The sequence below is a fragment of the Puntigrus tetrazona genome, unplaced genomic scaffold, assembly GCF_018831695.1.
Source record: "Puntigrus tetrazona isolate hp1 unplaced genomic scaffold, ASM1883169v1 S000000586, whole genome shotgun sequence".
In the NCBI taxonomy this organism is placed as follows: domain Eukaryota; kingdom Metazoa; phylum Chordata; class Actinopteri; order Cypriniformes; family Cyprinidae; genus Puntigrus; species Puntigrus tetrazona.
In genome coordinates this window covers 144,136-157,500 of record NW_025048217.1, presented here as the reverse complement: position 1 = coordinate 157,500, position 13,365 = coordinate 144,136, and the positions used below count along the sequence as shown (strand labels likewise).

The window sequence follows — 13,365 nt, the reverse complement described above, 5'->3', positions numbered from 1 at the left end:
ATTCAAATAAGCAAACGATAAAACTTGGCTCGCTAAATATTAGATCACTTTCCACAAAAGCACTTTATGTATATGATTTGATCAATGATCAGAAGCTAGATTTGCTTTGTTTGACAGAAACCTGGCTAAAACCAGATGATTATATTACTCTAAATGAATCTACCCCCCAAAATTATTTCTATAAAAATGAGCCACGTTTAAAAGGTAAAGGGGGAGGTGTTGCTACAATTTATAACAATATTCTTAGTACTTCTCAGAGGGCAGGCTGTAAGTATAACTCATTTGAAGTTTTGGTGCTGCATATAACATTATCTATAGGATCATGTGCTAGTGATAAATCTTCTGTCATGTTTGTACTGGTTAGTGTATACAGGCCACCAGGACACAGCACAGATTTCATTAAAGAATTTGCTGATTTTCTAACTGAGTTAGTACTGGCCGCAGATAAAGTCTTAATTGTTGGCGATTTTAATATCCATGTTAATAATGAAAAAGACTCATTAGGATCAGCTTTCTTAGACATTTTGAACTCTGTTGGGGTTAGACAACACGTCTCTGGACCTACTCATTGTAGAAATCATACTCTAGATCTAATACTGTCACATGGAATTGATGTTAAAATGGTTGAAGTACTGCAGCAAAGTGATGACATTTCAGATCACTATCTAGTCTTGTGTGAACTCTGTATAGTTAAACCTGTAAACTCTGCACCTTATTACAAGTATGGTAGAACCATCACTTCCACCACAAAAGAAAGCTTTCTAAATAACCTTCCTGACTTATCTCAATTCCTTAGCTCATCCAATACGATGCAAAAACTTGATGATGTAACAGAAACTATGCACTCTCTTTTTTCTAGCACTTTAGATACAGTTGCTCCTTTGCACTTAAAAAAGATAAAAGAAAACAATCTGACTCCATGGTATAATGACAACACACGCACCCTAAAGAGAGCAGCCCGGAAAATGGAGCGCAGGTGGAGAAAAACAAATTAGAAGTATTTCGTATTGCCTGGCGGGAGAGTATGCTGTCATACAGAAAAGCATTAAAAATCGCAAGATCTGAATATTTTTCATCCCTTTTAGAAGAAAACAAACACAACCCCGGTATTTATTCAGTACAGTAACTAAATTAACAAAAATAAAGCGTCAACAGGTGCTAATATGCCCCAAGAGTATAGCTGCTGCAATGAGTTCATGAATTTCTTTACTTCTAAGATTGATACCATCAGAGATAAAATTGTAACTATGCAGCCGTCAACTACAGTTTCACATCAGATAATGAGCTTTAGATCTCCTGAGGAAAAATTACACTCTTTCTCTATTATAGGAGAAGAAGACTTGTACAAACTTGTTAAATCATCTAAACCAGCAACATGTATGTTAGACCCTGTTCCATCTAAACTATTAAAAGATCTGCTTCCAGAAGTCATAGATCCTATTTTGAACATTATTAATTCATCATTGTCATTAGGATATGTTCCCAAAACCTTCAAACTGGCTGTAGTTAAACCTCTCATTAAGAAACCACATCTTGATCCCAAAGATTTAATAAATTACAGACCAATCTCTAATCTCCTTTTCTGTCAAAGATACTAGAAAAGGTAGTATCCTCACAACTGTATTCCTTTTTAGAAAAAAATGGTGTCTGTGAGGATTTCCAATCAGGTTTTAGACCGTACCATAGTACTGAGACTGCTCTCATTAGAGTTACTAATGACCTGCTTCTATCATCTGATCGTGGTTTTATCTCGTTATTAGTGCTATTAGATCTTAGCGCAGCATTCAATACTATCCATCACAACATTCTCTTGGATAGACTAGAAAACTATGGTGGCATTAGAGGAAGCGCCTTAGCATGGTTTAAATCATATCTATCTAATGCTAAATTCTGAAAAAACAGAGGTGCTAATAATTGGACCTAAAAACCCCACATATAATAATCTAGAACACAGTCTAACACTTGATGGCTGCTCTGTTAATTCTTCATCATCAGTTGTGCTGTTTGACCGCAATCTTTCCTTCGAAAACCATGTTTCTAGCATCTGTAAAACTGTGTTTTTCCATCTTAAAAATATATCTAAATTACGACCTATGCTTTCAACCTCTAATGCAGAAATATTAATTCATGTGTTTATGACCTCGAGGTTAGATTATTGTAATGCTTTATTGGGTGGTTGTTCTGCACGCTTGATAAACAAACTTCATCTAGTCCAAAATGCAGCAGCCAGAGTCCTTACTAGAACTAGGAAGTATGATCATATTAGCCCGGTTCTGTCAACACTGCACTGGCTCCCTATCAAACATCAGATAGATTTTAAAATCGTATTAATTACCTATAAAGCCCTGAATGGTTTATCTCCTCAATACTTGAGCGAGCTCTTATCACATTATAGTCCTGCACGTCCGCTGCGTTCTCAAAACTCTGGCCATTTGATAATACCTAGAATATCAAAATCAATCCTATCTAGCACCTAAACTCTGGAACAATCTCCCTAACTCTGTTCAGGAGGCAGACACACTCTGCCAGTTTAAATCTAGATTAAAGACACATCTTTTTAACTTAGCCTACATATAACACACCAACACACCTTTTATTATTCAAATCCGTTAAAGGATTTTTAGGCTGCATTACTTAGATTTGCTGGAACCGGGAACACTACTCCTACAATACGATGTACTTGTGACATCGTAAAAAGAATGGCATCTACGCTAATATTAGTCCTGTCTCTTTCTCAATCTGTTTCACAGTTTGTATCCAGACTAGATGGTGGATCAGCACACAGAGATTATGTTCATCAGAGACCAGAACACCTAGATGCGCCCCGTGGACCAATCAACAGATCCTGATGCACACACACACACACACACACTAAGTCATTTACACTACCTGACACAGCTGCGTTTAAAATTGAACTGGAAGTTAAGTGCTGGGCGTCCGGTCAGAGGAGAACTGACCCCAACTGAGTCTGGTTTCTCCCAAGGTTTTTTTTTCTCCATTCTATATGCATGGGGTTTTGTTTCCTTGCCGCTGTCGCCTCTGGCTTGCTTGGTTGGGGACACTTAACTTCTAGTGACTATCGTTGAATTGACTACAGAGACCGTCTCTGCATTTAATAAGAAATTGGTCACTCTCGTCACTATACATCCCTGTCATTATACTGTACAGTGCTTTGATGCAACCTGTGTTGTTAAAAGCGCTATATAAATAAAAATGATTGATTGATTGATTGATTGATATTATCAGGAGTCATGGTGTTAGCTTTCACTGCTATGCTGATGATACTCAGCTGTATGCTCAGCTTCATGGCCTGGTGAAACACACCAAATTAAAAAAAAACTAACAGAATGCATTGTCAATATAAAAAATAGTAATTTCTTAATGTTAAATTCTGCATAATTATCCGACCTAAAACCCCACATGTAATAATCTAGAACACTGCCTAACACTACTTATAAACCCCTGAATGGTTCAGTTCCTCAATAGTTGACCGAGCTCTTATCACATTATAGTCCTGCATGTCCGCTGTGTTCTCAAAACTCTGGACGTTTGATTATATACAGATCAGATGGTAGATCAGCATTAAGAGATGAAGTTCATCAGACACAAGAACACCTAGATGAGGCCCATGGACAGATCTCCAGAACCAGACACACATAAGTCCTTTGCAAAATCTGACATGTGTTTAAAATTGATATTAAGTTTTGGGCATCCAGTCAGAGAACTGGCCCCAACTGAGCCTGGTTTCTCCCAGGAATTTTTTTCTTCCATTTTGTCACGGCTGGAGGTTTGGTTCGTTTGGCTTGCTTAGTTGGGGACACTTAATTTCTAATGAATATCAATTTGATTACAGAAGTCTCTTTTTAACTAATAAAAATAGTTTTTAATCTCATCATTACAGATTGTATCAAATAAAGAATAGAGCGATGGTATTGTTAAAAGCACTATATAAATTAATGATTGATATTCAGACAGACCATGGAATAAAATATGCAAGGAAGTTCAGACACCCCACTGTTTAAGATGTTCTACACCCATTTCCATATTACAATTAATGACTACTTCAAAGTGCAGAAACCACTTAACCATCATGAAGCTATTTTGGCAGCAAGTATGAGCGAAACATCTTTTGTAAATTTTGCTAAATGATGTAGTGTGACATGCAAAAGCCTGAAATGAGAATTTAACACCATTTCCATACATGCACATTACAGACTACAAAAGCTTGCATTAATTTGCTTAAGCATTAAAAACTATAGTGTTGTAGACGTTTCTATGGAAACTGAAAGAAAGGGTTTATTTGGCTACACAAGATCACGGTTGATGACAGAATGCAAAGAAACAAGGCTTTTTTGATACATATTGTATCAAAGCACTGAACAGTATTAAATAGGAGTATAGAGTGATGTATAATGACAAGATTAACCCTTTCATCCCCACCCTTTCAGATTAAGTTTCCCCAACTAAGCAAGCAAAAGGTGACAGCAGCCAGGAACCAAAAGATATTCATCCATACAGAATGAAGAAAACAAACCTTGGGAGAAACCAGGCTCAGTTGGGGTCAGTTCTCCTCTGACCAGACGCCTAGCACTTAACTTCCAGTTCAATTTTAGGCGCATGCCAGATTGTGCAAAGCATTTACAGATTAATGTATAAATCAATAATATACTTGCCTCTTACAATCGCTAATATCACTAATATATAACACCGCGAGGGACCCAGTTGAATGACTTCTCCAAATCCACAAAGCACATGTGGACTGGTTGGGTCCAAACTCCCATAAACCCTCCAGTATCCTGCAGAGAGTATAGAGCTCTTTGAAGCCGTCTGATAGTCCTTCTTCATGTCCTCACCGAACTCCTCCCCCTCCACAACCATCTGGGCTGCAGTCCGCTTGTCCCCTAAAGGAAAAGTCAGCTGCCTCAGAAGCCCGATAGGACTCCTTCTTGAGCTTGACGGTATCCCTTACTTCCGGTATCCACTACCGGGTTTGGGGGTTGCCACCACGAAAGGCACCAGAAACTTTACAGCCACAGCTCCGAACAGCTGTGTCAACAATGGAGGCAGAGAAGATAGTCCACTCGGACTCAGTGTCTCCGGCCTCCCTCGGGATCCGGTCAAAGCTCTGCCGGAGGTGGGAATTGAAGACCTCCCTGACAGGGCTCTCTGCCAAATGTCCCAACAGATCCTCACAGTACGTTTGGGCCGGCTGAGTCTGTCCAGCTTCCTCCCCCACCAACGGATCCAACTCATCACCAGGTGGTGATCAGTTGACAACCATTCAGCCCATAGGCACAGACCTCCTCCCAGCCCTCTCGCTCACAGGGGTGAACTTCAACACATGGCAGCTAAGTTGGGGGGCTATTAGCAAGCCCACATCAGCCTGCTGCCTCTCACTGCAGGTGTTACGCCAAGCAAGCAGGGGGAGCCCTAATCACTGGAAGAACTGTGAGCGCTTCCTCTGCTGCTACTTCCTGTTCCTACTTCCTGGGGACTATAAATTCTGAAGCAGGCCCCTCACCTGCATGTAGCATTGTTATAGTTAGCCTAGCCTTGTTTGTTCGTTCTTGCCTTGTGTTTTCCTGTTGATATTCTTTGGATTTGACCCTGCCTTTCTTTGATTCTTCGATTGTTTGCTGCCTGACCTGGCCCCTGCCTGATGTTGGATTTTGTTGTTGCCTTCCCTCTGATATTCCTTTTTGTTGTGATTTTGACATCTGCCTGCTTTGACCATGCCTTTGTTGAATAAAAGCCTGCTAATGAATCCGCATGCCTCAGACCCATTATTCATAATAGCAGGCAACACCAGAGTAGGGGAGAGTTTAGTGCCTTTTAAGGAGGTGGGTTCCAGAGCCCAAGCTGCTCATGGAGGTGAGCACGACTACCTCTAGTAGACACCTCTCAACCTCCTGCACTAACTCAGGCTCCTTTTCCCCCAGAGAAGTGACATTCCATGTCCCTAGAGCCAGGGAGGGAGGGTGGACCGCTCTTTGTCTGGCTTGTCACCTAGGACCTGTTTGCCTTGGCAGTCCCTACCTGGGGCATATAAACCCCCTGGACAACGTAGCTCCTAGGGTCAGTCAGTAACTCAAAAAATCCAAAAGTTGGATATACATGTCTGCATTATTTAGAAAAATATTATGCATGGTACGTTTTGGGGGGAAAAAAGCATGTATGTGGGAGATAGACAATAACTATTAATATTCAGTGATTCTCACCTGAGGGACAAAGGGCTCCTCCCCTAATAATGGCCCATCAGTGACTGTGACATTAGAATGTGGATGTGAGATTGAGAGGAATGTGAGATTAAAAACTGGCTTTAAAAAGTTTGTATTTTATTTATAACACAGTATAATTAAAACATACATACTGAAGGTCAAAGACACATTATTGAGCACACTGATCACTGAGTCTTTCCTGAAAACTGTTCAACAAATGAAACATCTAAACCATACATGATATTTAAGTGTTTGCTGCTTCTTTCCATGGATACAAGAAACAAAATAACCACGATCAGTAGTCAAGCTTGTTTTACCAGAGAATCAGTGCTGTTGAACATCTCATGTTGATACAGTGGTCCAGAAAGGAAATAGTTTGAAGACCCTAGAGTGAAAGTGAGTTTGAGGTCAATTCGTATTCCTTTCAGTTGTCTTTATTGAAGCAAATCAGAAGTTATTCCTGTCTTCTTCCAGAAATGGAAAGTTGCCAGACTTTACAACTTGGTGTAGAGCCAATAATCTCTGAACATCGACAAGACCAAGTAAATGATTGTTGACTTCAAGCTAGCAAAGAGTGGCGGATAACTTCACCTGGTCACTCGACACCAGCTCCATCACCAAGAAAGCCCAACAGCACCTCCTCTTCCTGAAGCGCCTGAGGAAAACTCATCTCCCTCCACCCATCCTGACTAGGTTTTATAGAATGACCATTGAGTGTCCTTTGCAGCTGCATCACTGTCTGGTTTTAGAATTGCACCGTATCAGACCACAAGTCCCTTCAGAGGACAGTGAGAACAGCTGAAAAGATCATTGGTGTCTCTCTGCCCTCTAAACATTTACACCACACTCTCCATCCGCAAAGCCCACAATGTAGCACATAACCCCATACACCCTTCACCCTCCTGAGGTACCAGGGCATACGGGCCCTCACAACCAATCTGCTGAACAGTTTCTTCCCACAAGCCATCAGACTCAAATCACACCAGAATTGACCCTCTTCCATTTGCATTCTTTGCATTTTGTATTTATGGTCTTGCAATTTACTCCCTTGCTGTTTGCACACTTCACATTTTTATGCGGCTAAGACACTTAACTCAGTATGCAAGTTTGTCTTGTATAGTGATGTGACCATGTAGCACAAAGTCCTGGAAAAAGTCTCATTTCATTATGTACTGCACAGCTATAGAGATGGTTAAAATGACAATAAAAAGCCACTTGACTTGAGATGAATCCTACAGTGTAGCCAACTTTTTTTTCAGTGGAAACTATAGCATATGTTTAAGACTCCAATACATTTTAAGAACCAAACAACCCAAGATCAGACACCAAAAAACATAAGGCTTTGCAATGATTTGTTCTAGTTTCTTTTTATTACGTTAACTGTGGTCTTCCATCAGGTAAAGTGACAGGGCTTGAAGTAGATTTATCAGAAGGACTCGAGGTGCTAGTCAGAGGACCAGACGGAGCGTCCAGGCTCTGGGTGCCGTTGCCCGGACCAGACGGAGCGTCCAGGCTCTGGGTGCCGTTGCCCGGACCAGACGGAGCGTCCAGGCTCTGGGTGCCGTTGCCCGGACCAGACGGAGCGTCCAGGCTCTGGGTGCCGCGTGCCGGACCAGACGGAGCGCCCAGGCTCTGGGTGCCGTTGCCCGACCAGACGGGGCGTCCAGGCTCTGGGTGCCGTTGTTCGACCAGACGGAGCGTCCAGGCTCTGGGTGCCGTTGCCCGGACCAGACGGAGCGTCCTGGCTCTGGGTGCCGTTGCCCGGACCAGACGGAGCGTCCTGGCTCTGGGTGCCGTTGCCCGGACCAGACGGAGCGTCCCTGGCTCTGGGTGCCGTTGTTCGACCAGACGGAGCGTCCTGGCTCTGGGTGCCGTTGTTCGACCAGACGGAGCGTCCTGGCTCTGGGTGCCGTTGCCGACCAGACGGAGCGTCCTGGCTCTGGGTGCCGTTGTTCGACCAGACGGAGCGTCCTGGCTCTGGGTGCCGTTGTTCGACCAGACGGAGCGCCCTGGCTCTGGGTGCCGCTGTTCGACCAGACGGAGCGCCCTGGCTCTGGGTGCCGTTGCCCGGACCAGACGGAGCGTCCTGGCTCTGGGTGCCGTTGCCCGGACCAGACGGAGCGTCCTGGCTCTGGGTGCCGTTGCCCGGACCAGACGGAGCGTCCTGGCTCTGGGTGCCGTTGTTCGACCAGACGGAGCGTCCTGGCTCTGGGTGCCGCTGCCGACCAGACGGAGCGTCCTGGCTCTGGGTGCCGTTGCCCGGACCTGACGGAGCGTCCTGGCTCTGGGTGCCGTTGCCCGGACCTGACGGAGCGTCCTGGCTCTGGGTGCCGTTGCCCGGACCTGACGGAGCGTCCTGGCTCTGGGTGCCGTTGCCCGGACCTGACGGAGCGTCCTGGCTCTGGGTGCCGTTGCCCGGACCTGACGGAGCGTCCTGGCTCTGGGTGCCGTTGCCCGGACCTGACGGAGCGTCCTGGCTCTGGGTGCCGTTGCCCGGACCAGATAGAGCGTCCTGGCTCAAGGTACCAGATGCGTCAACCATGTTACTGTGGCCAGTCAACAGATTGTCTGTAGAGAACAAGATGAACTTTAGTTCAATTTTAATTCATTTAATGCCAAAGACAGATATAGCTCTTCTTAAACTATGGAGCTGAATATGGAGCAGTGATTGAGGAGAAAAAAACTTGATGCCATGTAATTATTAATATAATTGATAAGAAATTTTATTTCTTCAGTTATTTTTGGTTGCATTATAAAGATGTCATTCAAAATGTGAACAAGATCACCCAGGTGGATTTATTTGGGGGAATGTGGCTATTGAATATATAGTTTAGACGCCACTCAAGTGAAGTTACATTCAGAAAAATACAAAATCAAAAATAAGACCTAATGCAAGTCAATAACATACTTGGCTCTTACAGTCACTAACATTGAAAGAACATAAAAATAAGCTAAACTGCAACTAAACAGCTTGCCTTTAAAACTCACCTTGAAACACCAACTGGTGATAAAGAAACACCAAAAGAATAAATTTAATCAAGCCCATTTTTTACCACAAATGCTACCTCAGAGACAGCCAAACTAATAAAACATAGAGTTCCAGCCAAACCAGAGCTTTTAAAACCAAACAGAAAACAATTTATGACACCTGGACAGCTCGTTAACTCATTACATAATCAGTAAACACACACAGCTGGAAACTCATGGACATAGAAAGAGGTTCACTTTTGGTTAGAGAATAATTGCTTCCCGACTCACCATGACCCGGTTTCACAGAAATGGTTTAGCCCTAACCAGGATGTTTATCAGTCAGTGCAAGTTTCTTTCAGCTGAAACCGCTTAGATTTACAGTTTAGTGTAGGATTAGGTTTAAACCTTGTCTGTGAAACTGGGGAGTCTCAGTGTTCATACTATTCATTTTAAATAGTATATGAGATGAGAATAAGTGAATAAATAGTATATGAGATGAGAATAATATGTCTCAAAGCATGCCAAATGTCACTGAATGGTCTACTATTTCAGGTGGATTTTTGTAGTCGATTTTGGAAGTGTCGACATGTGCAGATTTGTATGGCTAATATTACCCACAATCATGAGCTATTTTTAGTGGAGGATTTAGTTCAGAACTTCATAAATGAAAAAAGGCAATCCTGATGAATGTGTAGGGCCTACAATTAAGTAGAGAGGGGTTTGATTTACTAATGATGAACATTTAGCCCATAGTTTAAGATGTCTGTTATCCGTGTTATATTTCATCTGCAACAACATCAACTTTTGTAAACATTAACCTGGCTAATAACTTTTAAATGTCGCTTTGTATAAAACAACTAATGCTGCATTCACAGTTCATGCTCTCTCACTTGTTAAGATGACAATATCCTGTGTAAATTCTTATTTGGGTCATATTCCAAGACATAATTTAGAATCTGATTACAGGATTGTACAGGATTGACTGACAGCTACACATTCAACTCAAAACATTAGATTCATCCATGCCTCATTCCACAAGGAACTGCAAGTCCAAGTTTTAAAACATAGACAGTGACAAAGAGGCAAAAAGTACAGACTGCATCTTTAAATTACAGGTGCATCTCAATAAATTAGAGTGTCGTGAAAAAGTTCATTTCTTTCAGTAATATGTAAATGTAAATAAACATATTTTTGTGTAAATAAACGTATTTCCGATCTGATGAGTCTGACAGGGTAGATTCGAATCAATCAAATGTTGATGGGCAGAAATAACGTAAATAGCTTCTGCTAACAAGGTGCACTATTTGCACTTAGCCTAAATAGACACTCCAAAATTGGCAATTTTTTTCCCCCTTGCATAAGCCCCAAGTGCATGATTTCATAACCTAACCCTAACTCGGTCACACAGCCAAAGGTTGGGGGTTCAAGTCCCAGGTCCGGCAGGGATTTTTGGAGGAGGAGGGAATGGTCCAGTGCTCGCTCCACCTTCAATAACATGACAGAGGTGAGACTGTTGAGCAAGGCATCAAAGCCCCAACTGCTCCTGGTATGTGTTCACATTGTGTGTGCATGCACACTTTAGATGGGTTAAATGCAGAGCACAAATTAGCACAAATGAGTCCCCATACTTGGCCACAAGTCACTTCACAAACCTCTTAGCACTCAAGAAATGCTAGTCTGAGGTGATTGACATGCCCTGACATTTGTGCTTATTTCAGCTACTTATAACACACTACTGGTCAACATGTAATTATATTTGCAAACTGTGTTACATCCATCCATCCAGTTTCTTCACCCAGCTACCCTGCAAAAAAAAATTATTTCAGTCGCTTGTATCTCTTGATTGTACTGTCCCCATCCTCAAACACAATGTTGCAGAGGCGTGTAAGCCAAGACAGGCCCACAGCATTCAGAGACCTGAAGTACTCCTTCAGCTTGACGGCATCCCTTACTTCTGGGGTCCACCACTGAGTTTGTGGGTTGCCACCACGACAGGCACCGGAGACTTTATTTTATGACCACAGCTCCGAACGGCTGCATCGACAATGGAGGCAGAGAATATAGTCTACTCTGACTCAATGTCTCCAAACTCCCTCAAAAGCTTTGCCAGCGATGGGAGCTGAAGTCCTCCCTGACAGTACATTTGTGCCAGCGGAGTCTGTCCAGCTTTCTCTCCCACCAACGGATCCAACTCACCACCAGGTGGTGATCAGTTGACAGCTTCGCTCCTCTCTTTACCTCAGTGTCCAAGACATACGGCAGGAGGTTGATCAACAAGGTCCTCACCTTCGGCTGCTGCCCAATCCACAGTGCACCGGTCCCTTATGGTCCCGCAGGTGGTGGGCATTTAAAACAGTATAATTAAAACATACATCCTGAAAGTCAAAGACACATTGAGCACACCGATCAAAACATGTGAACAGTCTTTCCTGAAAACTGTTCAAGAAGTGAAACATCTAAACCTTTCCTATACAAAGTATTAGAAAAATTTGGATTTCATAAAAAAGTTATAGAAATAATTGAGACTCTATATGACAAACCATATGCAAGAATTAAAATCAATGGAAATGTATCTGACCCTTTTAATTTAGAGCGGGGCACAAGACAAGGATGCCCCATCTCACCACTACTTTTTGCCTTGTTCATCGAACCTTTAAGCCAATGGATAAGACAAAACCATGCAATTAAAGGGATAGACATGGGCTTTGGAGAGCATAAATTAGCTCTCTTTGCGGATGATATACTGATTTATATGAGCCAACCTACAAGGTCACTGCCTATTTTATTCAACTTTCTTAAGGGGTACGAAGCAATATCTGGTTATAAACTTAATGTCACAAAAACTCAAGTTTTAAAATTTAATTATAACCCACCTAGGCAAATTAAAGAGGAATTTGATCTAAAATGGGACACAAAGTCAATTAAGTATTTAGGAGTAAATATACCGGTGATCTTTCTAAATTGTTTGATTTAAATTACAATCCCCTTCTTAAAAAAATAAAATCAGATCTAATCCGTTGGAACCTTATTCCACTCTACGGGTTAAGTTCAAGAGTTGATTCTGTACGGATGAAAACTTTTATATTTATTTCAAACGCTCCCAATAGAAGTACCAAATCAGAAGTTTATGGAATGGCATAAACTAATATCTAGATTTCTTTGGCAGGGTAAAAAACCAAGAGTAAGGTTTAAAACATTACAATTAAGTAAGGAAACTGGTGGGCTAGGTCTCCCATGCCTTCAAAAGTACTATTTTGCCGCTCAGTTAAGGCCACTTGTCTGTTGGTGTAGCCCAACATACTCAGCTAAATGGATTGAAATAGAAAAAGGGTTGATTGAAGAGTTTCCATTACCAGCTCTGGTTGTGGATAACAAATTAAGAACTAGAATTACTACGGAAACAAACCCATGGATTAATTTACCATTTAAAATCTGGCATCAAATTAAAAAAATGGGCAATTTGGAGGATGCAATGAGAATATTAAGATGGTGTGCATATGATACTGATTTTATTCCGAATAGAATAGATGACCGTTTCAGAACATGGGTTAAGCTAGGTATTACAAATTATTATGTATTTTTTAACAAGGGTAAAATCCAAAGCTTTGAATCACTAAAGGAAAAGTATGGTCTTAACCAAAGTGATTTCTACAGATATCTTCAAGTAAGACATTATATTGAATGTAATATTAAATCAGAAATATTGAAGGCAGCAGAGACAGGAATAATAAAGGTGATCTTGTCAGTGTCTAAAGCTCATCCATGCAATAAGATTATTTCTAAATTATATAATGGATTCCTGCAAATTTTAGATGAGAACACATTATATGTCAGAGACAAATGGAAAACAGAAGGAAACCTGAATATTTCAGAGGATAACTGGCGGAAAATTTGTAAATCACAATGGGAATCTACAAGTTCAGCAACATGGAGAGAATTCTGTTGGAAGAATGTTATTCGTTTTTTTATTACACCTATCCAGAAACTTCATAGAGGAGATAGTACTGATTGTTGGAGACTATGTGGGGAGAGGCGAGCTAGCCACTATCATATTTTTTGGGCATGTCAAAAACTAACCCCTTATTGGCAAGAGATTAAAAACAATTTAGAAGCGGTTTTTGAAATAGAGATAGATTTTAATTGTGAATCTTTGTATTTTGGTAATATTACTTTAAAA

At 41.6% G+C, this 13,365-nt stretch overlaps 1 protein-coding gene across 1 annotated transcript; it reads right to left on the bottom strand.

The window, feature by feature from the left end:
- Positions 1 to 7,569: 7,569 nt before the first annotated feature.
- Positions 7,570 to 9,338, bottom strand: LOC122334633 (spidroin-2-like). Its single transcript, XM_043232654.1, has 4 exons — positions 9,207 to 9,338; positions 8,267 to 8,786; positions 7,907 to 8,038; positions 7,570 to 7,788 (listed from the first exon to the last, which is right to left on the bottom strand). Exons 1-4 carry the CDS (start codon positions 9,262 to 9,264, stop codon positions 7,590 to 7,592), a joined length of 909 nt encoding a protein of 302 aa, XP_043088589.1. The 5' UTR covers positions 9,265 to 9,338; the 3' UTR covers positions 7,570 to 7,589.
- Between the last annotated feature and the right edge of the window lie 4,027 nt (positions 9,339 to 13,365).

Coding starts and splice junctions, on each gene's coding strand:
- LOC122334633 (XM_043232654.1), bottom strand. CDS start 9,264: ATGGGCTTGATTAAATTTATTCTTTTGGTGTTTCTTTATCACCAGTTG. Junction 8,787..9,206: donor TCACCAGTTGGTGTTTCAAG/GTGAGTTTTAAA, acceptor TGTTCTCTACAG/ACAATCTGTTGACTGGCCAC. Junction 7,789..7,906: donor AGCCTGGACGCTCCGTCTGG/TCGAACAACGGC, acceptor TCCGTCTGGTCC/GGGCAACGGCACCCAGAGCC.